This window comes from Otolemur garnettii, unplaced genomic scaffold (genome assembly GCF_000181295.1).
Source record: "Otolemur garnettii isolate 467f Iridium unplaced genomic scaffold, OtoGar3 scaffold00060, whole genome shotgun sequence".
Lineage (NCBI taxonomy): Eukaryota > Metazoa > Chordata > Mammalia > Primates > Galagidae > Otolemur > Otolemur garnettii.
In genome coordinates this window covers 6,060,924-6,087,811 of record NW_003852455.1, presented here as the reverse complement: position 1 = coordinate 6,087,811, position 26,888 = coordinate 6,060,924, and the positions used below count along the sequence as shown (strand labels likewise).

Genomic DNA, 26,888 nt, shown 5'->3' with positions numbered 1-26,888 from the left:
GTCAGGAACAAGTGCAAGCGGGGTCTTTGTAAACAGAGTTCACGGCAGTGCTTTGTGATAGAAGGATCACTAAGACTGCTTAGGGACCCATGTAAACTTCCAGCCTCCCTCCTCATCTCGACGCACAAAGGCTTGTCCCTGGTGGAAGGAATGAGTTTTCACGTTACAGTGAGGGCTCAGGGATGTGGAAAAGGCCATCTCGGTCTTGTTGTGTGACACATTAGCAGTATAGTAAGGAAGATTTTGCAGCCCCACTGGGGGATTTGAAAGTTGCGAAAGGGAGTGAAAATCTTCCCTGTGAGTGGCAGTGCTGTGGAAGGAGGCTGTTCTGTCACCTCCAGAGTCAATCACCAGATCCTCTCTGGGGACATTTTCATAATCAACTGCATCGTCTGGAAACTGAGAAAATGTGCTGGTGACTCTTCTGGGCTCAGAGGACAGGGCACTGTAGTTAGCTGACAAGGTGTCATCGATGGTGTTGAGATCTTTTAAACCAAGCGTTTGAAGGACCCAGGGATCCACAGGGGGCCCAGCTTGTTCTTCACAGTTATCAAATTCACTAGAGAGGTTTCTCTTGGCATTTTTGGGATGGGGAATTTCAGCAGGAGAGTATCTTTTCTCTTTGGGTTTCCTCTTCCCCTTTCTGAATTTTCCACATACTTTGGAGAACTCATCGAATGACAGCAATTTCTAGGGAAGGGATATTTGAAAATTATAACACCTTCAAATATTGGCTAGTTACCTTAATTATTTAGAAAAAGTTGAATAAATTTCTCATTTTCCATACACAAGCACAACGGATTGCATTAGCTTGTTTATCAAATAAAATCTATAATGATAAGGTACTACCTGGAAATTCTAATTCATATTTTTACTCTTTTTTAAAAGTTGAAAAAGGCAGGTGGTATCTATAGGATTTCAACTCAGGGAAGTAATTATGATGATGATGATAGTAACAACCATGATGACAAAAATACCAACTATCATTTACAGAGCTATCATTTATTGATAAACTATCATATAGCATAATTTATGAATTCTTGCCTATATGCTTTCTCTCATTGGATAGAGATGTCATTAAAACTTTTATGAATGAGGAAACTAAGGCAAAACCCTATTTGTGACTTGCTAAGGCTCATGCAGCCTACCGGGGGTGGGGAACCTGTGATCCTATAATTTCAAAATTGTTTTATTTTTTATTTTTATTGATTTATTTTTTGAGACAGAGTCTCACTTTGTCACCCTCCATAGAGCACTATGGTGTCACAGCTCACAGCAACCTCAAACTCTTGGACTTAAGCAATTCTCTTGCCTCAGCCTCCCAAGTAACTGGGACTACAGACACCTGCCACAATTCCCAGCTATATTTTAGAGATGGGGTCTCACTCTTGCTCAGGCTGGTGGCAAACTTATGAGCTCAGGCAATCCACCCACCTTGACCTTTCAAGTGCTGGAATAACAGGCATGAGCCACTGTGCCCAGCCAAATTGTTTTTTTGTTTTTTTTTAAGTAGCAGAGGAAGGAAGAAAAGCTTCATATTTCTCTGTTCTGTCCCTTTTAATAAAAGGATTTGTTCTGAAAAATTTGTATGCAGTCAAAGGGTCATGTTCAAGGATCCAGAAGGCCACAGGTTCCCGTAAGCCAGTGGTTCTCAACCTTCCTAATGCTGTGATGTATGTTCATTGTTACAAAGGGGTCATGATTCACCGGTTGAGAACCGCTGTCCTAAGCCATCTGAATCTAGATAGAACCTCTGATGTAAATATTATACATCATTTCCTCTTTTTTCATTAATTTCAAAGCATTTCTAAGAGAAATGTTATTTATTGCATTATTCTAACTCCTGCAAAATTGAGACTGATTTTCCGATTGAGAGCTAGGCCTGCCTAATTAACATCACAATAATTACATAAATGTCCTGTAACAGTCTTTTTCACAAAATGGTAGTTGGAGTTAGCAGCCCAGGTTAATGAATGTGTTCCCTTTTTAATAAAGCTAAATGAATTGCAAAGTTACTTAATACAGCAGCTTTTCTTCTCTGAACTGTTATACTTGGTAATAGAGCAAGAAGCTTCATCAATTCAGATTACATAATATCATAAATGTAACTTGTCTGGAAGTGAGGAAAAGATTGATGATAGAAGTAATAACAATCACATAATGACCAGTAGGTAATAAAAAATTGAAAAACCAAAGAAAGGAAGGAAAAAAAGAGACTACAGGCAAGCCATTTATCCTGGAGTTAGACATAGCTCTATTTAAAAGTGTAGGGGAAAATGCAAATTAAACCGTGGATGCCTAATTGTCAGTCAAGAGATCTGGGCTCCAGCCATATTCATAGCATTTGAGATCTGGAAAGATTCAGAAGATATCTAGCCCATCCATTACAGGTGAAGATAACCGAGGCCCTAAGTGAGGGCAATTTCCCTACAGTCAAACGGATAATTAAACTGTCTCTCAGACCTGATTCCCACTGCAAGGTTCCATCCATCTAACTGCCTTCTGATGAGCTTCTGTTGTCTCAGCAATTCCCTTGACTAGCTTTGGATTCTTAAGCCATTCTTTCTGTAATTTATGGCTAACGTCTGCAATCTAGATACTTCCGAAAAATGATACATAAACATTCTTGTGAAAGTGCTGTATTTCCCTAAGAAAAATCTATCCATCCTATAAATACTTATCAAGACTCACTGTTTAGTACACTTCTTGCATTCAATCAAGGACTCAGTTTTACCCAAATGGTCTCCTTTCTCAAATCACTGCTCCATTCTCAGCAATGAGATAGTTACATACCTTAGCCTTTTCTTCCAGACATTTAACCAAAGCAGAATTCAGGTATTGCCTGAGGTGGTTATTCTCTTCATGTAACCGAGCTAGTTCTTCTTCCTTCTGTACCAGAGTATCCTGGAGCTGCAGAACGCAGAGAAGGGTGAGGGCTGTTCCCCTCTATTGACTTTGGAACCTTATATTAGTGCCACTGCTCCTTACCCTGCTTAAACCTGATTATTCTTTATTTATTTTGTGAACACCACGACCTCAGGGAGCCCTAGTCCTCAGAGATCTAAATTAAATCTATAGCCCCTAACACCTGATTGTTTGGATGTGTGTTTTGAATTTTAATTCATTGTGAAGTGTTTGACAAGATTATATGGCTTTTAAAATCATAACCGCAAGGGAATCAGGTACATATGAAGAAAAATGAGTTACATACAACTGTTTAAATATAGAAAAAAGTGAATAGAAAGGTTTTGTTGGACGTTTTCTTTGCACATTCAAGAAACAAAATAAATAAATCAGAAGAGGTGAGTTGGCTTCCTTCCCACTCAGGCTGACCTCTCTGCTGGATTAAATTACTCTTCAGAAGCAACAATAAACAAAACATAAAACATGAAGCAATCTCTGTAAAAACTCTTACAGTTGTCATCCCTTCCCCCAGTATCAGCTATGCTTAAAGGTTCCAAAGACTGTTATGGTCATTATATCACTGGATCATTCCAACACCCCTCTGAAAGAGGCAGCACAAATACCCCAGTTCCACAGATGAGGAAAGGGAGGATTCGAGAGGTCATGAAGCTAACAAGTCAGAGTTTGTCTGCAGGTCTTCTGAGAGCACCTCGCTTGTTTTTCATTTCTGCAACATTGATCACCCAACTTTGATCTCTCTGTGGATTCTAAACTGAATCAACAGGAATTTCAAAAGGGAGAAGAATCAATGTGGCTCTGAGGGTGGACTCAGTGGAGAGTAGACTACAGGCCACACAGCATTGTTCTCTCTACACATACCTGTTTATTTCTGTACAGTTGGGAGGAAAGTTGTGCCTCTTCCCATGAACATGAGTCCAGAATAGGAAAATTGGGGCCCTGCGATGATTCTGTAAAAATATCAAATGGATAACCAAGAAAATACCTGCAGTTTGTGTGCAATAAAAGAACTCACCAAATGATTTCGGATAGCTTAACAGGTCAAATTATCTTTCTGGAAAACAGCTATTGTTTCTACATAGGAAAACAAAATCTCTAATGCTTTCAGAAGAGCCACGCCAGCTGTGAGAGGCAAATATTTATACACAATTTACCAAACTGGGTAAGAGATGCATTTTTTTCGAGGTAAGGGGTCACGTTCTTTCCTGACATATGTATTCCTGATGGTTAATTAATAAAGACTGTCTCATTTATGTCATTAATTCATTCAAATAGTTATAAATGTCTCCTTTCATGCACATTAACGTTGTAATTCCACTATGTTTTTCTGATTTTTATTGTCTCTCCTACATTGCAGAGCATTGGACAATATCGTTATAGTTTTTGTGATGCTTTATAATCAAATCTGATTGTGAGGACACCATTTTCCCAGCCAATTTTAAGTTTATTCAGAATTTCATGGGGTAGAACTTTTTATTTTAATATAATTTGGACCTTGCTTCTCTGAAGACCTTCACGAAAAGTTCAAAACTGTACCTAAAACTTACTTATTTCAACTGTTGTCATTTGTATATTTTTCAATGTTTTTCAAAGAGATTTTATATAGACAGAGAGAGAGAGTAGCAAGCTCTACCTGTCAGTACTTCTACTTTCTTTTCCTCATCTAGTCCAGTTCTGACTCTTGCCTTACTTGACCCGAACTGCTGTTACTCAAGTATTTTTGATTAAAGTGAAATGATGAGTATGGAGAAAAGAAAACATGTTTATAAACAGTTTAGCTTTAAATTCTTGGTCATTTTGTCATTGCTGTTGCTTATAGTAATCAGCAAAAACAGAACAACTTCCTGCCTAACGTTAAGTGTGTGTTAATATTGAAGGGCTTTTTTGTTTGTTTATTAGTATCTTTTCTCAAACAACAAAAATCATGTAGTAGAACCAGCAGTATAGATATTTAATTCTGAGGTATTTGAGAGTATTTCTAAAACCCGAGTGTTAACACAGAAACACCTTTAATATTTATAAGCCCCGTTTACACAGCTACAGGTTAAAATTAATATGTAATTTGCCACCAATATTATACTTTCCTCCAAAGTCGAAGTCTTTTTTAAGTAAAAAGGAATCATTTTTCCATTCCTAAGACACTATTCATAGAATTTCCTCTATGAAATGAATGACCAAGTTAGTATTTCTTGCTTTCCTCTCAAAATGAAGGAAACTTTCCTGAATTCTGAAAGAAATGTTCTAATTATCTTGATTCTAAAAGTGTTCTGCTAGAGTTTTGTTTATCAAACTTTGATTCAAACCAAAATCCTTCAGTGAGCTGGGAATCTCCAAGTACTACAACATGTAGAAAGAAATACACGTTTTCCAGTGGGCGAGAGATGAAATACCATTCACACTATCTGGGAGTACTTTACATCAGGTTTTATGGCTTTGAAATTCAGGAGTCTTTGGATTTACTTAAATTTTCCATAGCATCCCTTCTTCTAGAGAATCCCAGCCCATAATGCTTTGCAGTCAGGGGTCCTGGAAAAGGGGTCCGGACCTACCAGGAAAGCAGAAGAGCAGAACTTACCCTGTGCCTGTGGTGCTTGTTGGGGCTCTCTGTTGTCCAGGAGACCAGCAGCCCAGAAAGAGACCCAAGTATCCGTGGAAACGTCAACACTAGATTCTGAAGTTGTAGTGGAATATGCACAATTATAGCTCTGGTCTCCTACAAAGTACTGGTCTTGGCAAGGCAGAATGGTGTTCTGTGAAATTCAGTGGGGGTCGGGTGTCCCAGGAGATAGGGTGATGAGGATTTGGAGGGGAGAAAAGATGGGAGAAACATACAGAAATTACATGCAGTGAATAATAAAAACCAAGAGAGGGGTTAAATGTAGATCCAGATTAATTTTTGAGTGGTCACATTACAATTACTAAAAGGAAATCAACTCCTTGGTTTACACAGCAATTTTCTTAGGCCTTCCAAGCAAAGAACAGACTGGTATTGGATGGGCCAAATTTGTAAATATCCAGGAATATTCTCTGTTGCAAAGCCTAGTACATCTGATAGGCTACCCAGGCTTTAAGTAAAAGGAATGCCACTTAATGATTCAAAGACATAAGAGCTATCTGGTTCTCTCTGGCAAATAATTATATTTCTAAGAACCTTGGAAGACAAAGACCCCAGAAATCTAAAGCTGAAATCAGCAGTTTATGATATGGTAGAGGTTAACGTCCTCATTGTAGTTTTGAATCTTTTCCTTGCCTTATTCCTCCCTTCCTCCTCCATCTGACCTAATGAGCTGCTGGATCATGGTGATTGATTATAAATGGTTTATTTTGTCTATCTATCTATCCATCCATTTATGCGTGTCTCAGAGCTGTTAGTAAATTTTGCTCCCAACACTGAGCACAGGTACACGAGGTTGCTCTATAGATACATAAGCAGGCCTGAGCAAACCCATCAGCAAAGACAGCAAGCTCCAGTTCTCTCCATCCCCAGGGCTCGGTGCCCTTCCAAAGTTGTCTGGCTGTCACTGAGTGGCCGGCTTTCTGCGCTGTGTTCTCATCCAGTGAACACTCTACGCCCTCCCCCACACCCTCCTCAAACATCAAACTCTAAACACACAGTCTTTCCAAATGTCCAAGCGGGGGTAGGTATGCAGCCTTCCTAGGTTAATTTGTACAACAGCCCATTCCTAATTATTTGTCAATGTTTAATCAGGTAAAAGCCATTCATTCTAGCAGAGCCAACTTTGGAAAAACCCTTTTTGACCACTACCAGTCTTGTATTGACCTGAGTACTTTGTTGGGCATAACATAAACAGAGAGAAAACAAAAAGAAAAAGAGAAAAAAACTAAGTCAATTAAATCACAGTTTGTTAATGTTCCCTGTAAGTTCGATTTTGAAAAAGTCCATTTCCTAAGCAAGTCCACCTTGGGCAGTGCATGCCAAAGGAATTCCACCAAAGTTTACGAAGTGCTGCGTTCTTTTATTTTAAGAGCGTGTTTGCAGACTCCTTCCCTGAGGTTATTAGTGGAATCAGAGCTAAACTATTATGCAATTGACACCTGAGATGAAAACAAACTTCAAATACTCCTGGACGAGTTCAGGTCCAAGTGTTAGCAAATATGTGCATAATCTGGAGGAAGCAGTGGAATGAACAGCGAGTGCAGGTGGAGAGAGAAAGTTGGGGAGAAAGTAAGGAGAGTAGAAAGAACAAGAGGGCGGGGGGGGGGCAGAGAGAGAATGAATGAGAGAGAGAATGAAATCAGGAGAGAAAGAGAGAGACAGACAGACAGACACAGGCAGCAGAGCAGGAGCCTGCGCCGGGAAGATAGAAGATAATAAAGGGATTCAGGGCAGCACAGAAGGTCTGATTTTATTGGCAGGTAGCAGAGAACTCTTGCTCCCAAATGGGATAGATTCTCAATGCAAAGAAAGCTTATTAGCTTTCAGAGACCCAGGTTTCGCCAGCGGACTAGCTAACGCCAGTTCCTCACTTACCATGGTGCAGGGGTAGAAAGCGCAGCACAAACACAGCCCAATCTTAATTTTTCCGTAAAGCCAGCGGGAGCTTTAAACGCGACCTGAGGGAGGAGCTAGGAGAGGCGAGTTCTAATCCGCAGGAGCCCCGGGTGAGGCTCGGAGCCCCCGGCCAGCCAGCGCAGTCCTCTGATTTGGTGAGAGGCTGTCAAATTGGTGACGTGAGCCAGGACGCACCCAGCCACGCAAGTGGCTCGGACCCTGGGTGACCACTGCGCCTGGACTGGGGACCTGCAGGTCGGGGCGCCGGGCGCCGGGCGCGGCACTCCACCTCCGTGCGAGCGCCCAGTTTAAAGCCGGCGCCCGTGCGGTGGCTGCGGGCTGGGCGGGCCGACGGCGGCAGGGCTGGCGGGGACCCGGCGCCACGCGCGCGGCAGTCGGGCAGGGAGGGCGGCGAGCTGGGGTCACGGTAGTTCAGAGCCGCGTACGAAGAATCAGGGCTTAGGGCAGCCCAGCCAACACGCCCCAGAATCAGTGTGGCTCCTGTGACTGTATTCTGCCGGCGAGATAAATTAATGTCAACCCTGCGGATGAGTTGTAAACGGATTTACCTTAACTCTTCTGTTTGATGTGTCTTATAAACTCTCCCAATGTGGGGTGTGCGGGCGTTAAACGTGGTGGAGGTGACACATAGCCATTCTAGAATGTAAGTGGCAGCGGAATAGTGTGGTTTCTGTCGATTTTGTCCACTGCTGTCTCCCATATCCTGACAACAATTTCTGACAAGGAGTAAGTGCTCAACAAAGATGTGTAAAAGGAATTATTTACGCTACAAATTTAGCAATCTAAACTGTCCTTCTCTGTATTGGGCCTATCTTCACATTATAATAAAATAAATCAATACCTCTCAATTAAAGTGTTTGATTTCCTCTTTTCTCTTACATTTTATACTCACAGTTCCTTTGATATTGTTTCTAGAAAAGAAAGAGTAACATCACCTTTAGAACCATTCCGATACCAGCAACAGCAAACTCCTATTTCAGCTTCCTAACTAAACAGACGCAAAGCAATTGACATTAACCCTAAAAACTAGATCCTTTTATTGTCCCTATAAGTTAACAAAGGAAGCCCTAGGGTCAAGAAACTTCACCAATGTTCCTGACCAAGACAAGACAAGGTGATCACCCGCCCCCCACCACACACACACACACATACACTCACTTCAATGATTACAGAAATAGGAAGTGGCAGACTTGGGATTTGAACCTGTGGTTGAACCATTCGTGCTGCTACCATGCATACAGTATTTGACTCACTTTGACCAAATTCATACAATGCACCCCGAGCCTTCATGGTACTATGCTGGGAGATGGGGTCTTTAAAGATGTAAATAAAGCCAAATGAAATCTACAGGGTATCCTTATGAAAGACACCAGGGATGGCACACACAAAGAAAAAGCCAAGTGGGGGCACAGTGAGAAGGTGCCTGTCTACCCGTCTGCAAAGCAGGAAGAACAGCCTTGGGAGAAACGAACAACCCTACCAACTCATTTGTCTTGGATTTTCAGTCTCCAGGACTGTGAGAAGATAAGTTTCTGTTGTTTAAACCATCCAGTTTGTGGTATTTTTCTATGGTAGCCCTAGCAAATTAACAAAGGTAGGAGTAAGAACTGGTTTTCCTCTAAACCGGTTGTGAGCCTTATTTATTCTCCCCCGTACTGTATTTACTACCCCTAACACATAGTGAGATGACCAGCACCCAGCAGAGGATCATTCCGTGCTCTGGGTCCAAAATTAAGAAAGGCATAAAAGAGAAGGAAGGCGCCAGCCCTATTGAGGTCCTTTTCTCCTGGACTAATGCTGTTTATTTGCAGACATTTTTAAGTGAACTGTACTAGGTTTGGGGATTACTTTCCAGAAGATAGGTGAACTGGATTATTCTACAGGAGGAACAAGGGGCAAGGGGCAAGGACAGCACGAGCAACACGGTACTGAGCTAGGGTGACCAGACATCCCGCTTTTCAACAATTTGTCCCGTGACCCCGTGGCGTTTTAAAAAAGTCCCGATTTTTGGAAAGAATTGCACGAATGGGCAGGAGAACAAGAAGGGAATATACGGTTTTCCGCTGCCATGTGGCTATTTCACCAGAATATGAGTTTTATATTATTTTTGTTAATTTTATAATGTTAAACTGTAATAATAACAAATAATTGCTGAGATGTGATTATCTAGAACTGCTTATCAAAGTTTGCATTGTTGTCAGGCCCTGCCCTGCCCGGTCCCCCACCCACCATGTTGTCCCGCCTTACCGAAGTTAAAATCTGGTCACCCTATACAGACCAAAATCCACTGTCAGACTGAGTTGTCTTGTTCAGGGCAAAGAACTCATGCTTTTAGCACAAAATCTATTTGGCAAAAATATTAATTATTTTTGTGTGATGTGCCAGGGTCAGAAAACGGAGGATCGAGATGATTTGTTCTGGGACAAACGAATGAGCCGTGAGCCTCTGGAAGATTCAACTTCCTGGCTCCAAAAATTATACAACATGGGCCAACGAGCAAATGTAGTGTGAAAACAAAAAGGACCATAGACTTTGGATTCAACTGTGCCTGGGTTCTAGGTTCTGCTCTATTGAGATTGAATCACCTAGGGCACATTACTGAAGTCTCTAGATCCTTAGTTAATAAATCAGGTAAATTGGGAGAGCACCGTCTACCTAAAAGGTTTATGAAAGAGCTGACCACTAAGATTTGTGAAACAACTAACTGACAACTCAAATCATAGTCGTTGTTATTACTATAAAGTATAGAGGACTCTGCCTCTGAACATACACGTGTTGCCATGCCTTTTATGTTAAAAGTAACTGAAATAAAAGCTACATTTATAAAATGGGGTGTTTTTTTTTTAGGGTTAGACATATATTTTAAAAGTCTTTGATGGATTTTAAGCATACAGGTATTTCACCAATCATTAACTATGTTGGCTTAGTACTTCCATGTGTATGGGAGTTAAACAGTGAAGAGTTAGTGACCACTGGACATAAATCAGAAGATAAAACTCCCTTGAAATCATAAACCAGTGGACAAAACATCAAACCTTTTTACTTAAACTCAATGACTTATGCATATACCTCATTATAATTATTATTAATGTGATTACTTTTTTTTTGAAAAATGCACCAAATAAGCAATAAGGTGAAATCCTTTGACAGTTACATTTTCACGGAGATGAATGTGGTACATCTTTCTTAGTAGTGTAGGCACAGCTCTTGTCGATATTTGTCTTCCAGGAACAATACAATCAGTTAAAATTGCTTTTGTATTGTGTCTAAAGGGATAGTGTTAAGAGGGAGGTGGCTAATAACAGCCCATTTGTTGATCAGAGTACTGCCTCCTGCCAGGGCAAAGATACAATAAAATGGAGGTAATTTGACCTGTACACAAACGAAGTCACAGACAGGAAAGGGTAGAGTGTGATCAGAGGTGGCAGAGAAGATAAATAGATTGGCATATGGTCTTTCCTTTCACCCCTGGAGAACACTTTATTCAATTGCTTTGTTAGTGGATTCAGGGCATATATAATAAAGAACAATTTCTAATTTCTCTTTACAAACGTTGCATCAACAGCTGAATCTCCAGGCACTAAAATAAATAGTATTTCTGCCTTCACTAAAGAAAGAAAAATAGACCCTTTGAGAAAATTCAGTTCAATAGATGTTTTACATTGAAAGATATAACATTTGTGTTGTCAGCGTACCCAGAGAGCCGTGACTCCCTGAGTTTGCTGAGGCATAGTTTTGGATTTTCCCCCACCAGAAAGATGTGCAGAAATCAATTCTGTGGATACAGATAGAGATTTGCCTACTGCTCACAACCTGCACGCCAACATCGTCTAGTAGCCATAATATGTGGAATACGTTATGCAGTGGCAGAAACTTCTATGTCTACATAAATGAAAAGTATGAGAAAGAAAGCCAACTGTTAATTTGGGCAATAAGTTATTTAAAAGATATGAAGAAAATTAAATCAGTTTATTAACCAGAGAAGAGAAAGGCCAAGGGTAACTTAAAAAGTTAAATGTTCCCTTTGGGCATGATATACATTAGCTCTATATGAAAATTTATGATGCTGTTTTACTGTATGTTTCAGCCAGAATTTATTTTAAAAGCTTTAAAACTACCTCTAATCCTTTATGTTTTGACTCATTAAGTAATTGCTTAATTTTTCCAGTTATACTTGATTGCATTTTATTGAAGAAAATCATATAATGTATTGATATTCACTTGAAGACTCTCAGTCTAAGGACATATTTTTCAATAATCAACTCTTGGAAAAATAACAAGCAAATGGATACAGATTATACTCATTGTGCAAAGTAGGGTAAACCTTTCCTGTGCTTGGTAGCATTGCTTTCTGACTTTTCTCATAATATAACAAGATGATAATTGTCAACAAGCTAGAATGAGAAGTTAGGCTTTTCCAGGCTATTGACAGGCATGGCAGTTCCCATTTCCCCCCAGTCCTCGCTGGCCACCTTGAAGACAGAAGAATCAGTATCTCACTGGCCTGGAGGCTATTGTGTTTTGCTGTGTTGGTTGGGAAGCTCTGCTCTGTGGTAACCTATCTGGTTTAATTGAATTAAAATAGCCTTAATACTGCTACAAAAATATGTAGAAAATAGTGAAATTTATTTTGCCTTGGCATAAAGGTTAGAAATGCAGAAACCCAAACAAAAAAAAACAAATATAGCTCTATTTCTTTCACTTTGCCTCAATTGCATTAAAAAACAATTATCATACATATAGTAGAACCTCTGTAAGTTGACCACCCAAAAGATTGTAACAAACTTGTCAACATACAGAGGTGGTCAACATAAGGAACCAGGCCTGCTGTACTGATAATGCATGTGGTGAGTCTGGTCCATGCAAATTAGGTCAACTAAAGGAGGTGGTCAATGTGGGGAGGTGGTTAACTATGGAGGCTTTACTGTATTTGTTATGATTAATATATATCAGAGATTGGGTAGTCCAAATATAACTTGAAATAAAATAACTTTCTGGTTCAGGAGCACCATTATTTCCCCAAAGTCGACTACAGTACCTATGTTGCTCATGAAATCCCTCCTAGGAATTTTTGATGGAAAGTTTAGTGAAAGATTACTGAGAAGGCATTGAAGGCCTGAAAGGTAAACTGGCAGTGGCCATTTCATCCTGAAGATAGAATAAAGAGGCCATTTCCTGGTTTCTTCCAAAAAATTAAGACTGCTATAGGCATATAGGACAACTGGGACCTGATTTCTTCTAGCACTGGAATTATCAGAAATATTATGACTTCTTTCATGATAAAAAGGAAAAGAACCATAATGAAATGCAAAATGTTAAGCTTCCAGTGAATCTGTAATTCCATATTTTTGTAATCTACAAAATCTATAAAGTATTGACTAAATTCTTATTAACACAATAATTTGTAGGCAAATCACCTAATGTATAAAACAAAACCAATAAATGTACCAATCTGTAGCCAGTGAAAGCATTTATATATTCTAAAACAATCTGAGAAAAATACAGATAATTATAATTGCTATAAAATTAATAATGCTATCATTAGAATGAACAAAATCATCCTAATATGAATCCATTATACTACCAACAATTAAGTAAAATGCCAACATCCTCCATGACTTTAGATGAAGAAGGCCATAATGAAACCCATTCAGATAATCTTTTCTCAATAAGCAGAAGCTTTCCTGTCTCTGCCACTTCTGGAAGAGCCATATCAGCACTACATAATCAAACACGAGCCAGTACTTTTTTTAAAAAAATGCATTTCAAGAGCTTAATTTATAGGTAAGAAGACACCAAAAGACAAGCAAACAAGTTGACCATACTCTTTACAATAGGGTTTATTGTCAATCTGTGTCGGAACTCTGAGGTCCAACACAACACACACACACAAATGGTTTATTGTCCTAGACCACAAATGAGAAAAACTCAAATTGCATGTTGAAGAAATAAATCTTTTTAAGACATTTATTAGCCAGTACTTTCTGTATATCCTGTAGTATCAGCTTCTATAAACTTCAATATATGTGCTTATACATATACATCTGCATGGATCTGGAGCAATCAGTGACCCCCACTGCCTCAGAACACTTGTAGATGGAAATGTCCAGATGTCGGGAAACAGAGTGATTCTCCATTCCTAATTTTTCTATGAAAGGGCAACAATTCCCATGAGTACAGACTAATTCGATTGGTGAGTTTGGAAAAATGAAAGGAACCTTTTTCCCACTTTAACATCATTATCTGTGTGACACAGGCTTTCTCTGCTTCTTCTGAAGAAAGAATGCAGATTAGGCTGTGTCCCAACCGGAGCTGTGTGTAACCACCTGGTGTCACCTGTGATAAGGTAAGAAACTCCGTGTCATTCAGAAATGAGTATTAGGAAGCCTCTGAAGGCTATACAGATAAGTTACATTTTATAATCAGGCATTTTCTAATGATAAAGGTAACTTTTGTTTCCATGTATGTATCTTTTGTGTCTGTCTATTGTTTATTTGTCCCTGAAGTCAGGATGTAGAAAGGGAGTTTTGTGAGTGTTCGATGTGCATATATGAAGAAAGAGTCACCTGCTTTGTCATAAAGCAAAAGTAATCAGGAGAAAAAATAGCTGTAATTCAGTCTTAAAAATATCCATCTCTTATAAGCCAGCAAGCACAAATTAAGTCAGTTTTTGAAAATAATAAATGTGAACAAAAATAATGTGAGACTTTATCACATATTTATAGTGAACATTTGTAAACATTTAAAAAAAGTCTGCTGTATCTGATGACCGTCAAGAGTAACTAATTCTAAGTAAAATCAGAAGCAAAAAAAATGCAGTAGCAATTAGAGACAGCTCACAGATTGATGGTCAATAGTTGAAGGCACTTTTAATGGAATTGTCAAAAAATATATATATAATAATTTTCCTTGAGGAGTAGTAGGTTTCCTGTTCCTGAAAATGTTCCCTCAAGGACCAGAAGGCAGATGTTAGGAATGCAAGCAGGCATTTATTCAAACAGAAACCCAGCTCCTGTTCCATCTGATGCTACATTACATACGTACGGTACTGGGATGGAGCAACTGAAGAGAGTAGACATCATTTCTGTCTTAAGGTTTGTACTTGTGGGGGGCTGTAAATTGAAACTGTGATAAGTGCAATGGCGGAATTACAGGGTTCTGTGGAAATGCTGACCTCCAGTGGAGCTGGGAGAAGGAAACTGGGTATAGACTGAGGAGTCAAGGTATATATTTTCCTGACTAACTAACATTTTAATCAAAACTTGAAGAATGAATAGGAGTTGAACAGGGAAGAGAGAGAGAGGGAAAGAAACAAGCCACCAGGAAGACAGAAGAGCAGATGATACACACACGAGAAACAGCAAGGAACGGGCCAGGGGGAGAGGTGGTGACCAGGTCACACAGGCGTCATCTCTGTCCTAAAGCAATGGGAAGTTATTGAAGGGTTTTAACAGTGTACTGAAGTCAGACTTGTTTTCAAAGCATCAAACACAGGGTGAAATAATGGCCTTCCAAATAAGAGGCTCTATGCAATCGAGGCACTTTCTGCAATTATTTATTCCTTGGACAATACAGGTCCTTATACCTTTTGGCAGAACTAGCTCTTATTTGAAAACAAAACAAAAAATCCGCTTTAATTTATCTTCTGCTATTCCTGAGAATTAGTTCTTTGAATTCATAATTTTTAGAAGAGAAAAGGGCTTGAAGATCATCCTATCTGATCACCTCTTGTTTTTTCAGATACACCCAGGAGATTGATGCAGTTCACCAAAGGCACTGGATCTCCAAACTCTGATCCATTAGTCAGTGCTGTGCTTTATGAAGGATTAGCAATTCTAATAATTCCACCATGTTTATTAGGTAGTTTCATTTTACATATGAGGTCTTAGGACATTGTGGTTTTGTTTTACAATAATTTAGGGCTGTTAAAAAGTGCCAATGTCTTTCTTTAACTATTCTGAACATCCAGACAAACAATTTATCTAATGTTCTGAATATAGTTATAATAGCCATGTTATTCCTCTTGTTTAAGTATCATAACTTGGGAAATAGTATTTATATTATAAAAGCACAACTTCTTAGGTAGAGTATAATCAATAAAAAAGAACATTTATAAATGAATGAGGAAATTCTAAAATTATACGTAAAAATGTGCAGAGGACAGGAGTATTCACAGAAAAAATAACAAATAGTTACCAATGTACAAACTGTTGTCCTTACTAGGAATATAAAACTATCTATGCACATTTACATATAAGTTTGAAGAAATGATTTTTAAAATTTTACATTTTACATTGCTGTTTCTGTTGTGGATTATATTTTTCCAGAATAACGATAGCAGTATTTCCGTTGGCACCTGTGCTTCTAGAACTATGCTACTCCCATCAAGAGCAAAGTCTATTTCGCTTGCTCTTGAAATCTCAGAAGACATTGTGATAGCTTCAGAAAGAATGTGGGAGCCTGTGTGACTTCTGAACCCAATGCTTAATGGTCGGTACAGTTTCTCACTCTCTCTCCCCACCCCACTTATATTGGGATTGGGACTCAATCCCAATATAAGTCATTTCTTATCCCATGAGGGAGCAACTGAGTGTTCAAACCTAGGGAGGAACTGAAGTGGGTGGAACATTGTTCTAACTGCGAAAGAAATAAAATCCCCAGCACATGGCCCATCTGGTAGGTGAGTTGCCAATGAATCTCTATGGGTAACTGCATTTGTGAAAGATGCCCATAACCACCTGGAATACCTGCCTATTTTCATTCATGTGGCCTGCCAAAACTTAATGCCAGTGTCTAGATTTGTGGTATTATGATAAGTAATACCACCAATCTCTCTCACAGAGCTAAACCCTGGAACCTAGCCACACTGTTAAGATAAAAAACTGGCTACCTGGAGAGACCACATGTAGGTAGGTGAGGTCTCAGGTCTGAGCCCACAACTAGTACGACACCTAGTCCCCGTGAGAGAGCCCGCACGTAATTTCAGATCTCGCCATGTGATCTGACACCGAGAAAAGCAGAGATGAGCTCTCCACACCCCGCTCTGCCTTGCCCAAATTGCAGATTCGATTCAGAAGCAAAATAAATATTGCCAATTCTGTAAGCCAGGGTTTCTCAGCCTCGCACTATTGACATTTTGAAGAGGACAATTTCTTTTTACAGAAGACTGTTCTGTGTATTGCAGAATGTTAACAATATCCCCCGCCTCTTTCCAGTAGCACCCCTATATGTGCTTTGATCATCAAACAGGTCCTTTGGGAGGCAACATCAGCCCTTGGTGAGAATCATTGTGAAGCCGCTAAGTTTGGGGGTTATCTGCTATGCAGTTTCAGTAATAACTTGTGGCTGTCTGTCCTAGACATCATCTTCCTCAACATACACACACAGTACATTTGACCATGTTCATATAATTAAATGCAACACAAATATCTGAACATGCATACATACCTTATAGGCCTATTTTAGCATTTTAGAGTGGAAATTTAGAGTGGAAAGGTACCATGTAGACTTGTTTTATGTAATATTTCTATTCTTATCAAATACCTTGTGAAAATCAAATAAACTGGAACAATTTTAAAATATTCTATTTTATTAGATATAAGTAAGACCGGCTAAAATCTCTATATTGGCTATAAAATATTACATAATATATTCAATAATTCCTCTCTTAATGATTATTCAGGTTACATTTATACTTGTTGTTTCTGTAAACATTATATAATAAAAACGTCTATGCATATATCCTTATATAATGGCGATTTATTTCTTAGGGATAGATTTTTAGGAGAATATTTTCTAGGTTGAAAGTTTTATCATTTTAATAGATGTTATCAGATTGCTTCTTTCACAGATTCAGCTAGTAGCATACATTTAAAATTTTAAAAAATTCATTGTATTTTATTAGTATTATTATTTATAAAGATGGGATTTTGCTCAGGCTGAAGTTCAGGGGAACCACCGTACAATTATAGCTCAAGGCAACCTTAAACTCCTAGGCTCAAATGATATTCCCACTTCAGCTTTCCAAGTATTTGGGACTACAGTTGCCACCATGCCCAGCAAACTTTGAATAATATTTTAGAGAGGAAGGGTCTCCCTATGTTGCCCAGGCTTGGTCTCAAACTCCTGAATTTAAGCAAGCCTCTGACCTCAGTCTCCAAATTGCTGGGATTGCAGATGTGAACCACTGTGCCCAGCTCCCTAACTTCCTTCATTGGTTCAGAGCATTTTATATTCCTCATAACCTGTGATATATGTGTACATATTACATGTTCCACATGTAGAATATATTCTACACAGCATATATAATATATATGTAATACATGATTTACTGTAAAATTCAATATATATCAGACTATATACAGTATATTTACATATAAGAATATATATATTTCTTATAGCTCCTATTCCATTCTGCTAAGTTGTATTTTCAGTTATGTATGTATACACAAATGCACTACGATGAGTGAGATTTTTGAAATATTTTCTATTTCCAGGCACTTCACAGCTATAAAGAACATTATTGTGTTTTTAAACGGATGTCTCATATCTAGATTCTTTACAAACTCCCATATTACCTTTAATAGAGTTTTCTAGAATCTATTCTGATGAGATATATTGACAGATATATTGACAGCAGGAAGAAATAAAATTCTCTTTTTATTTTTTACATTTTTTTTTTGAGACAAAGTCTCACTTTGTCATCCCTGTTAGAGTGCTATGGCATCATACCTCCATAGCTCACAGCAACCTCAGACTCTTGGGCTCAAGCAATTCTCTTGCCTCAGCCTCCCAAGTAGCTGGGACTCCAGGAGCCTGCCACAACACCCAGCTATTTTTAGAGATGGGCTCTTGCTCTGGCTCAGGCTGGTCTCGAACCCTTAAGCTCAGGCAATCCACCTGCCTCGGCCTCTCAGAGTGCTAGGATTGCAGGTGTGAGCCACCATGCCTAGCATGAAATTCTCTTTTCTGATATTAATACTAGGTTGTTACACTATTGCTTTCAGAACATCTCTGGCCAATATTGAAATCTAATGTTAAGAAATAAATGACTTTGAATCTTTGCTATTGATAAACAGCAATACTTGTTGCTTCATTTGGACATTGCTAAATATTAAATTTGACTAGTTCCTTTTCATTCTTATTTTATTGGGTGTTAGAATTAGGAATGCTTGCTCCAAATGTCTATCCAATATCTATCTGTATAGGTTTTTTGATAGTGAATATTTAATTACTTTGAGGTACCTAAAAGTGCCTACTTTTTAGATATTTTACAAGTGTGAACCTGATTCCTTCAATTTTTTTTTCTACATGACCATCTTAGATTTGTCATTTACTTTTCATTCAGTTGTGGTAATTATGTATTTTTCCCAAAAAACATTTATTTCTTAAAAAAATTTCCATTATTTTGTAATAGACTCACATATCATAGCATTTATTTTTATGTTAATACTATCTATAACTAAATTTTATCTTCTCTAATATAGTACATTGTACTTCCTTTATTTTGTCTCTGATTATGCTTATGAGAGATTTACCATTTTTCCTTTTTTAATTTAATTTTAAAATTTATAACTGATACATAATTACATATATACATATTTGTATTTATGGAGTACAAGATGATGTTTCAATCAATGTATTAAAATGGTCAAATATTGTATGATTACAATATTCATCACTAGGGCAGCACCCGTGGCTCAAGGAGTAGGGCACTGGCCCCATATACCAGAGGTGGTAGGTTCAAACCCAGCCCTGGCCAAAACTGCAGGAAAAAAAGGAAAAATATTCATCACTAAACATTTTTCTTTTTCATCGTAACTACATTTAAAATCTCCTTGCTGGTATTATAGCCAAACTTGTGCAGTATATGTGCTTAATTATACTGTAGAATTAAATTCAAAAGGGTGAAAAAATAAAATAAAATAAATAAAATCTTCTCATGTAGCCATCTTGAAATATACACTACATTGTTATTTGAGTTTCGTCACATTTTTGGAGCTCTAATTTTATATATCGACTCTTATAGAGTTAATATTTATCTGAGGAAAACATTCTATTTTCTCATTCTTCTTTTCCACTCCAGTAAGATGTTATTACTTCTCTCTCCCTTACTGTCATCTGATCCTTCAGGAGACTTTTGAAATGTGTTTTACTCTATTTTGTCCGCCACTGATTCCTAGATTTTGCTAGAATTCTGAGGCAATTAAGAATTTTTAACTCTGGAATATTATTATTATGTTTATTTATATTACAAATTAAAATTATATATTATTTTTTCTTAGTAAAATAAAAAGAGTATAAGTCAGTGTTGTTAAGCTATAGCCACACAAACATAAAATTGTAAAACATTTTTGTAAAATAATTTGGTGATAGATGTAAAGAACGTTTACATGTTAATACCTACTTACCTATTAATTCCACTTTAGGAGCACATTGACAAAAATTAAGAGATTAAAACACAAGTTCAAATGAAAATGTTTATCATGGTATAAGTATCAAAATATGATTATTTGCCAAAATTCAATCAATAGATCAATTAATTTGTATCTCTATGGAGGAATTCTGCTCATCCATTAAAAATTATACACAAAAATATAATCACACTAGAAAAATCTTATATGGCATTGTGAAAATTTGAATACAAAACTGTATAATCTGATAGCAATTATTTAGTAGCCATAAATATCAAAGTGGTTCTTTCTGATCCTGAGAGTAATAGGTCATGTAAAATCTGTCTTTACTCTGGTAATTGTTAAAGATTTTATAATGACTCTGTATTAATTTATAATCAGAATTCCTCTCCCATCCTTTTATTCTCTTAGTCACCTACACCTTTCCATCTGCCTTCTGCCTCACCATTTTATTCCCTGTTTTTATGTATTCTACTAGAATTATATCCTTTACAACGAAATGAGAGTTAATAATGGCACAGCTAAAACTATACTGCCCTCTATGGGATATGTTTGGCTGAGTCACATTTCTTTTCTTTTCTTTTTTCCTTTTTCTTTTTGATTTTTAGTGAACCAGAGTCTGCACAATGTATTTATTGAAATAAGAGAAACTTATATATAAGGCGTATACATGAAAAGAGCATCTGATTAATGACCAAGATATTCACACGGGGCACCAGGTTGGTGGCACTGGCCTAATACTGAACTGACTGAAATTTAATATAGAGCACATGCCTCTCAGGAGAAAATCTGAAGTACACAGAAAAAAAAGCAGTGTGATTTAAATCAATTCAACTTGTTAAAGCATGGATTTAAATGTGACTGATAAATAATTTTAGAAAATTAATGGAAGAGGGAAAAAAAGCATTTGTTCTCACACCTGTAATCCCAGCACTGGGTTAGCCTAAAGCAGGACAGCACTTGAGGCCAGGAGTTTGAGCCTCGCCATACAACATAGCGAGAATCAATCTCTACATAAAAGTTCTAAAAATTAACTGAACATGGTGGCATGTGCCTATAGTCCTAGCTATTCAGGAGGCTGAGACAGGAAGATCTCTTGAGACCATGAATTTGAGGCTGCCGTGAACTACGATGACTCTACTGCACTTGAGCTAGGGTGACGGAGGGAGACCCTGATCTTAAAAGAAACAAACAAACACATGTGTAGACAAATTTGGTTCGGTATTCACTTTTCAAAGGATGTGTGTGTTCTTGTGCCTGTTATGTAGCCCCCTGGTAGATACACAAAGAGATACATTTCATATCAGAAATAGAGGAAATATTTGAGCCCTTGGAATTCTTTCTTTCATATTACATTAAAAATGGAGTAGCAGAGAGATCGTGGAATTTTTCCAAGCACAGTTTGAAGTCCTAGCAGCACTCTTCCTTACACAGCTTCTCTGAATTTCTAGGCCAGTGTGGTCTTTCCATTGCACAGAAATGTCTCTTTTCTGTTTTAGGATTGTATACTGTCTTCTTGTTGCTTTTTTTCCCCATGTCTCTTAAAAATCAATGTTTTGGATTCCTGCTTGTGTTTCACTGAAGTTTTCTTTCCTGCTTCTAAACATTAAAGCTTTCCTTTCAGTGTCTCCTCAAGCTCACTCAGTTGTTAGAATAATCAAATTCAAGAACTCAATGACTAATTCTGACTTAAACCTTTTCTATTAATTACATAAGATGTACTATATCCATTGAGTAGATCACATAACATATGCACACCTCTAAATACTGAGATAAGTGACCCAAGACAGTAAAGAGATTTCGGACTTTGAGGACAAGGTGTGTCCTAAGTCCTAGCTCTGTCTCCAAGCAGAAGTGAGATTGTGAGAAGACTACTAAATCCCTCTGAGCCTTGATTTCTTTATCTGTGAATTAAATATATTACTTTGTATGGTTGTGGTAAAAAATAACTAAAATAATGTAAATATTCCAGTGGATAGTACCTGGCATTTAGTAGACACACAGTTTAGTATCTACATTTAGTAGATACACAGTTTCCAGGATAATCAAATAGTTAACTAGAACCCCAATTGATCTACCATATACCCATCCTATCAAAAGTTTATTCAATGCTCAAATCATGCTAAACAAAAATATTTTCACCTTCTCTGTATGTTGCCTTTGTGCTCTTATTCGTTATCTTTTTCTTGTTTGTTTGGTTTTTTCACTTAGAGCTAAGTTTATTTATTTAAAAAATACGTAAACACACAAGAATCAACTGCAGCGTCCACTAAGTGCTGCAGAGACACTAGAAACATCCTCAGGAAGTTTCCGTTGTCATCAAAATTATACAAGTGGAAAAAATCAGACTAGAGACGTTAAGTAACTAGTCCTTGGTCATACAACAGGACAGAGCCACAGTGGCCCCAGGCCATCTAATCCTGTTTTCTTCATCGCCTACCTGGCAATATGTTATGAATGTCTTATATATGATTAAATGAAACAAGCCAGGAACAAACCAGTTAAGTACAGAACAAGCCCGATTATTTTCAGTATATGTACATATGCACAAAAAAGGACAAGAAAGCTACGAACCAAAACGTTTGTTAGAGTCATCTCTGAATTTTATAGTTACAGCTGATTTTAGTTTCGTCCTTGAGTTTTCCTTAGTTTTCAAAATATCTGCAATGAAAAAACAACTTTGGCAACCACAAAGAGACGGCCATATGGTGGGCTTTGCCCTTTACTGCTTACCACATGTACAGGGCTGTGTTAAAAAGACCTGATCAATTAAACAGCATCAGGCCATTTTTTATTTTTTAATAACCATTAAAACATCAAAGGTTGGGAGCAGCAGTCACCTTAACTATAAAAATTTTTCACCCAATACAAACTGGCATTAGAACTTTCTTTGCTATATTTAGTGCAGAAGTAGTTATTAAACCATAAGCAAGTGAAAGGCCAGATTTCTTTCTGCTAAATCTGCAGTACAATTATAGCTATCATTTCATTACCTTTTCTGTAAATAAGTCTGCTGACAACAATGGTTATTATACTCCTCATGCCTTCTAAATGGGTCTGGTTAAAGTCATTGTATCTGCAGCATTAGGAACAATGGACACTATTTCGGGATTCAGTGCTGCTCTTAATACAGTGTTTTCCTCACTACTTATAAGAGACACAAATGACATGGTTTGTGTCACAAAAAGATACAGGTAGAAGCTTCTTTGTAAGCACTGAGCTGACATCAGCAAATCCAGAAAGGGAATGGTCCGTGAAGACTGTCTGAAGCCCCATTGTCTTGGCATAAAAGAGACCATCATGGGCCATGGTAGAAAAAGAACTATGTGAATGGACTGTCGTGACTCTCTCCTGAACAATTATGTCCCTGAGCAGTGGTAGACTGTGTGAGAGGTTTGTGTCTGTAGACTGGTTGTACACAACTTTCAGAGGCAAATAATAGGCCTTGAGGCCATTAGTAAGGTAACAAAAGCCCTTTAGATTTCCATCCGCATGGTGAAAATTAAAACATTATACCTTCTTTCCATCAGGCACTGAGAGACCTGATAAATGTGGCTTTCTACACCTTCTATATTTGGGTAGAAAAAGTCAAATACCATACATATTTTAGGTATGGGTTCCACATGTAGAAATATCTCCAGGGTTAACTCGAATGAGTATAGCTGAAGGAGGCTGGCCAGACCCACCTCCTCCTCTGTGGATGATGCAGAGAGATGGTGTAGGCATCAATTCTTAGGGTAACCCAGTTAAGGGGTGCAGTCTATTACTGGCGAGTCCCATGCCTAACTGTGTCTTCTTCATATCTTTTTGATATTCTGAAATTCTAGACTTTGAAGTCATTCAGTTGAGCAATATTGCCCTTACAGTACTGTTTTTGTTATTGTTTTACTTTATACATTTGTATCCACAACCTATCTGGATATAATTTTTTATTCCATGAAGTAGAGGTTAAGACTCATCTTTCCTTACATAAATATCTAACTGAGCCAATATATTTACTGAGATAATCACTCTTTTCTCCTACTGCATCGCAGTATCATCAATGTCATAAATCAGATGGTCATATATTTGAGTTTGCTTTCTATGTCATATTCTATTTCATTCAGCTGGTGTTTGGGTTCTTTTCTCCAGTACCCCACTGTCTTAATCACTATAATTTTATGTTAATTCTGGAAATCTTACAGCTTTGTTTCTCTCAGAAAACTATCCGGGCTGTTCTTGGCTATTTGCATCTTCAGTTTCAGTTTGTCAATATTTACTAAAATCTTATGGCTTTTGTTTGGGATTATATTGAATTTATACATTTTTAGGAAAATTAATATCTTAAGCATTGGGTCTTATAAACAAAGTGTATTCAAACACAAATCCATTGATAATATAAGTACCTTTGGAGAGGAACAGTATACAGGTGTCAACTCAGAAAAGACCTAGGAATTAGACTTCTATGGGAAAAGGGACTGACTGGCAATAAGATGTGGGGGAAGATTTGATGTGACACATCTTTTGGTAGAAAATTGAGAAAACATCCAACAGATAATTTCTATTTTCTCCATAAAGTAGGAGACAATAAATCTATTGAGAGATGGAGGTAGAGGCTTGTGGAGAGCTGTGAAGGCTGGAAATTACCAGACAGAGAAAAGAAAGAGGGAGCTGACCATCAAGACCCAGGGTTCAGATAGAGAGAAAGGCCATCGCTGTGTGGCAGTTAAATTATGGGATCAGCACTGTGGGAAGGGAGACAGATAAAAAGGATGTTTTGATTGATCTGTTGGAGGGTTTGTGGAGAAGTATTTGATGAATTTCAGCTGAATATAGACTTGAGGATTTTGGGAAGACACGCTGTATCATAAAGGAAAGAAGCTATGATAGCCATGCTGATAGGTCTGATAGATGTGCTCAGTCACAGGGAAAGAAGTATCACAGGACTGAAAGAATTAGAAAAAATGAAACAATCAAGGAATTAGAGATGACCCTGAAGCTGGATAGCTGGCCTTGTAAGCGTAAGTGATAGGAAGAAAGTGGCTTGTTGTTAGATAATGTGGCGGGGTAGGGTGATGAAAGGCGTTCCAAAGTATACTTAGATCACCTCCTATACACTACAGTGTAAATTAGGCTCATTTAAGCTGTCCTTTTGGAATATTTGTTCTCAGAATAATTTGATCAGCTTGGGGCCCTTTCACAAGTTACTAAATACTCCTGGGTAGGACATGAATTGGGTAGTGGGGAGGACAAAGTTGTGGCAAGGGGTAAAAACTACCAACTCAATTTAGTGTAATTAAGTGGTTTTATAACTATATATATATATATACACATACGCACACACACACACACACAAAGTTATAATTGGAACTTCAATCTCTTTTTGTGTCTGTCTAGTTCAGCGATTCTCAACCTGTGGGTCGTGACCCACTGCAACTGTATTAAAGGGCCATAGCCTTAGGAAGGTTGAGAACCACTGGTCTAGTTCTACTACGATTCACTCACCTTATTTACATGTATTGCAGTATTAAGTAACCATTTTATTAAAGCATTCGATTACTTGTCCATTGTTTGGAACATTTTTATAGTATGTAGGTCTTCCCCAACATTTTTAAGGGTGTTTTATCAGATTTATAAAACTTTCCTAAGTATAGCTCTACGAGGTTGACTAAAATGTTCACATAAAAACCCAAGGAATTATACAATGTCATGTATACTATTTTAAATATAGAAGTTTGCTGGAGGACATGACGGAGAAGCTTTTCTTAGAATGCTTTGATGATCTGGCTGTTTCTTTTATGCTAATGGCCGGGTAGAACTGTCCCAGTGGTGAAAGTTTCTTGCAAAAACATAACAAGATAATGTTTTTAAAAATACTACATTGAAAAAAATTGGTTTTCAATTTATGTGTGTATTTCAGCTTATGAGCTATTTACCTTCTTTTATGATTATGATAATGAAAATTAAAACTAAAAAGGAAAATTGGGTTACTACTAATATGAATTCTCTTCCCTTTTAAAAGCGGTATCACAGAATTTATCTCCTAGTTCCTATCAGTCTTCTGCAAAAAACTCCTCAGTTAAGGAGTAAATAAGTCAGTCTTCAGGAGTTTCATTATTTCATTCCATGAAATGTATTATAGGAACTCAGGAATTTTCATCCATTTATCTGCAATTCCCCAGCATACTTGGTACTTTTTAAATTCAGTGCTCACTCCAGCTATATCTTGCTTGTTCACTCACCTCCTACGCTGGTGTTGTGGGTGAAGAGTAGCTCATATACCAAGTACCCTTAGTACCTGAAAGTGCATTTTAGTAACATGCCTCTGCATCATATTCCACAATTGCTAAGGCATAGGGAAGCCTGGTAATTGGAAGGTACTGGAAACAATATGTTCCTACCTTCCCCTCTGTACTTGGGTGTTTTCCCCACAAGATTCACCTCTCTGGTGCACCTCCCTATCTGTGCAAGACACTCTCACATTCAATACTCATTAAAAGAAATCACTGAGTATTTTTTACAAACTTATTCTTAGCAACAGTCTTCAGACAAAAGTCACACACGCTTAAGGATAATGAAACTAGGCTGTTTCCAGTATATATTTTTAGAGGAAGATTGTTCTTGGAGTTTTCATCCAGAGAGGCCTTGCCTTTTGTGTATTTGGGGGAAATATGGAGAGACCAAAATTACATTCCCCATTCAAGGATAATACATCATGACTATTTTAACTAACAACCCCACTACCCAGTCCATTGTCATTAACTGGAGTAAGACAAGAAATCAAAGTTTATTATCTTGCTACAACACTTTCAAATTCTTCACTGGTAGTACTTTATGTTGAAACAGGTGATACAAATAAGAGAATAATAGTTAAGAAGCAGACTTTAATAAGTGTGAAATTAGTATCTGAACTTCATTAGTGATCTTCGGAACCACAAGTAAAATTCATATATTTTTAGATGCTCATTTTAAGAATATTTCTAATCACCTATCAATAAAGTCTCCTGTATTCTAAATCTTAACTCATCATCCTTATCATC

At 37.7% G+C, this 26,888-nt stretch overlaps 1 protein-coding gene and 1 pseudogene across 1 annotated transcript; both read right to left on the bottom strand.

Moving 5' to 3' along the window:
* Nucleotides 1-69: 69 nt before the first annotated feature.
* Nucleotides 70-8,746, bottom strand: GMNC (geminin coiled-coil domain containing). Its single transcript, XM_003792753.2, has 7 exons — nt 8,710-8,746; nt 8,349-8,367; nt 7,725-7,977; nt 5,498-5,672; nt 3,784-3,872; nt 2,794-2,910; nt 70-690 (listed from the first exon to the last, which is right to left on the bottom strand). The coding sequence occupies exons 1-7, from the start codon at nt 8,744-8,746 to the stop codon at nt 70-72; spliced, it is 1,311 nt and encodes a 436-aa protein (XP_003792801.1).
* Nucleotides 8,747-22,710: 13,964 nt separating this feature from the next.
* LOC100948937 lies at nt 22,711-23,595 on the bottom strand (annotated as a pseudogene).
* Nucleotides 23,596-26,888: the final 3,293 nt, after the last annotated feature.

What these genes read in the sequence shown, in the direction of transcription:
- GMNC (XM_003792753.2), bottom strand. Translation starts at nt 8,746, where the DNA reads ATGAAGGCTCGGGGTGCATTGTATGAATTTGGTCAAA. An exon ending in ACAAGCACCACAGGCACAGG is followed by an intron (nt 3,873 to 5,497) that starts GTAAGTTCTGCT and finishes ATATTTTTACAG; the next exon opens with AATCATCGCAGGGCCCCAAT. An exon ending in GTCTGGAAGAAAAGGCTAAG is followed by an intron (nt 691 to 2,793) that starts GTATGTAACTAT and finishes TCCCTTCCCTAG; the next exon opens with AAATTGCTGTCATTCGATGA.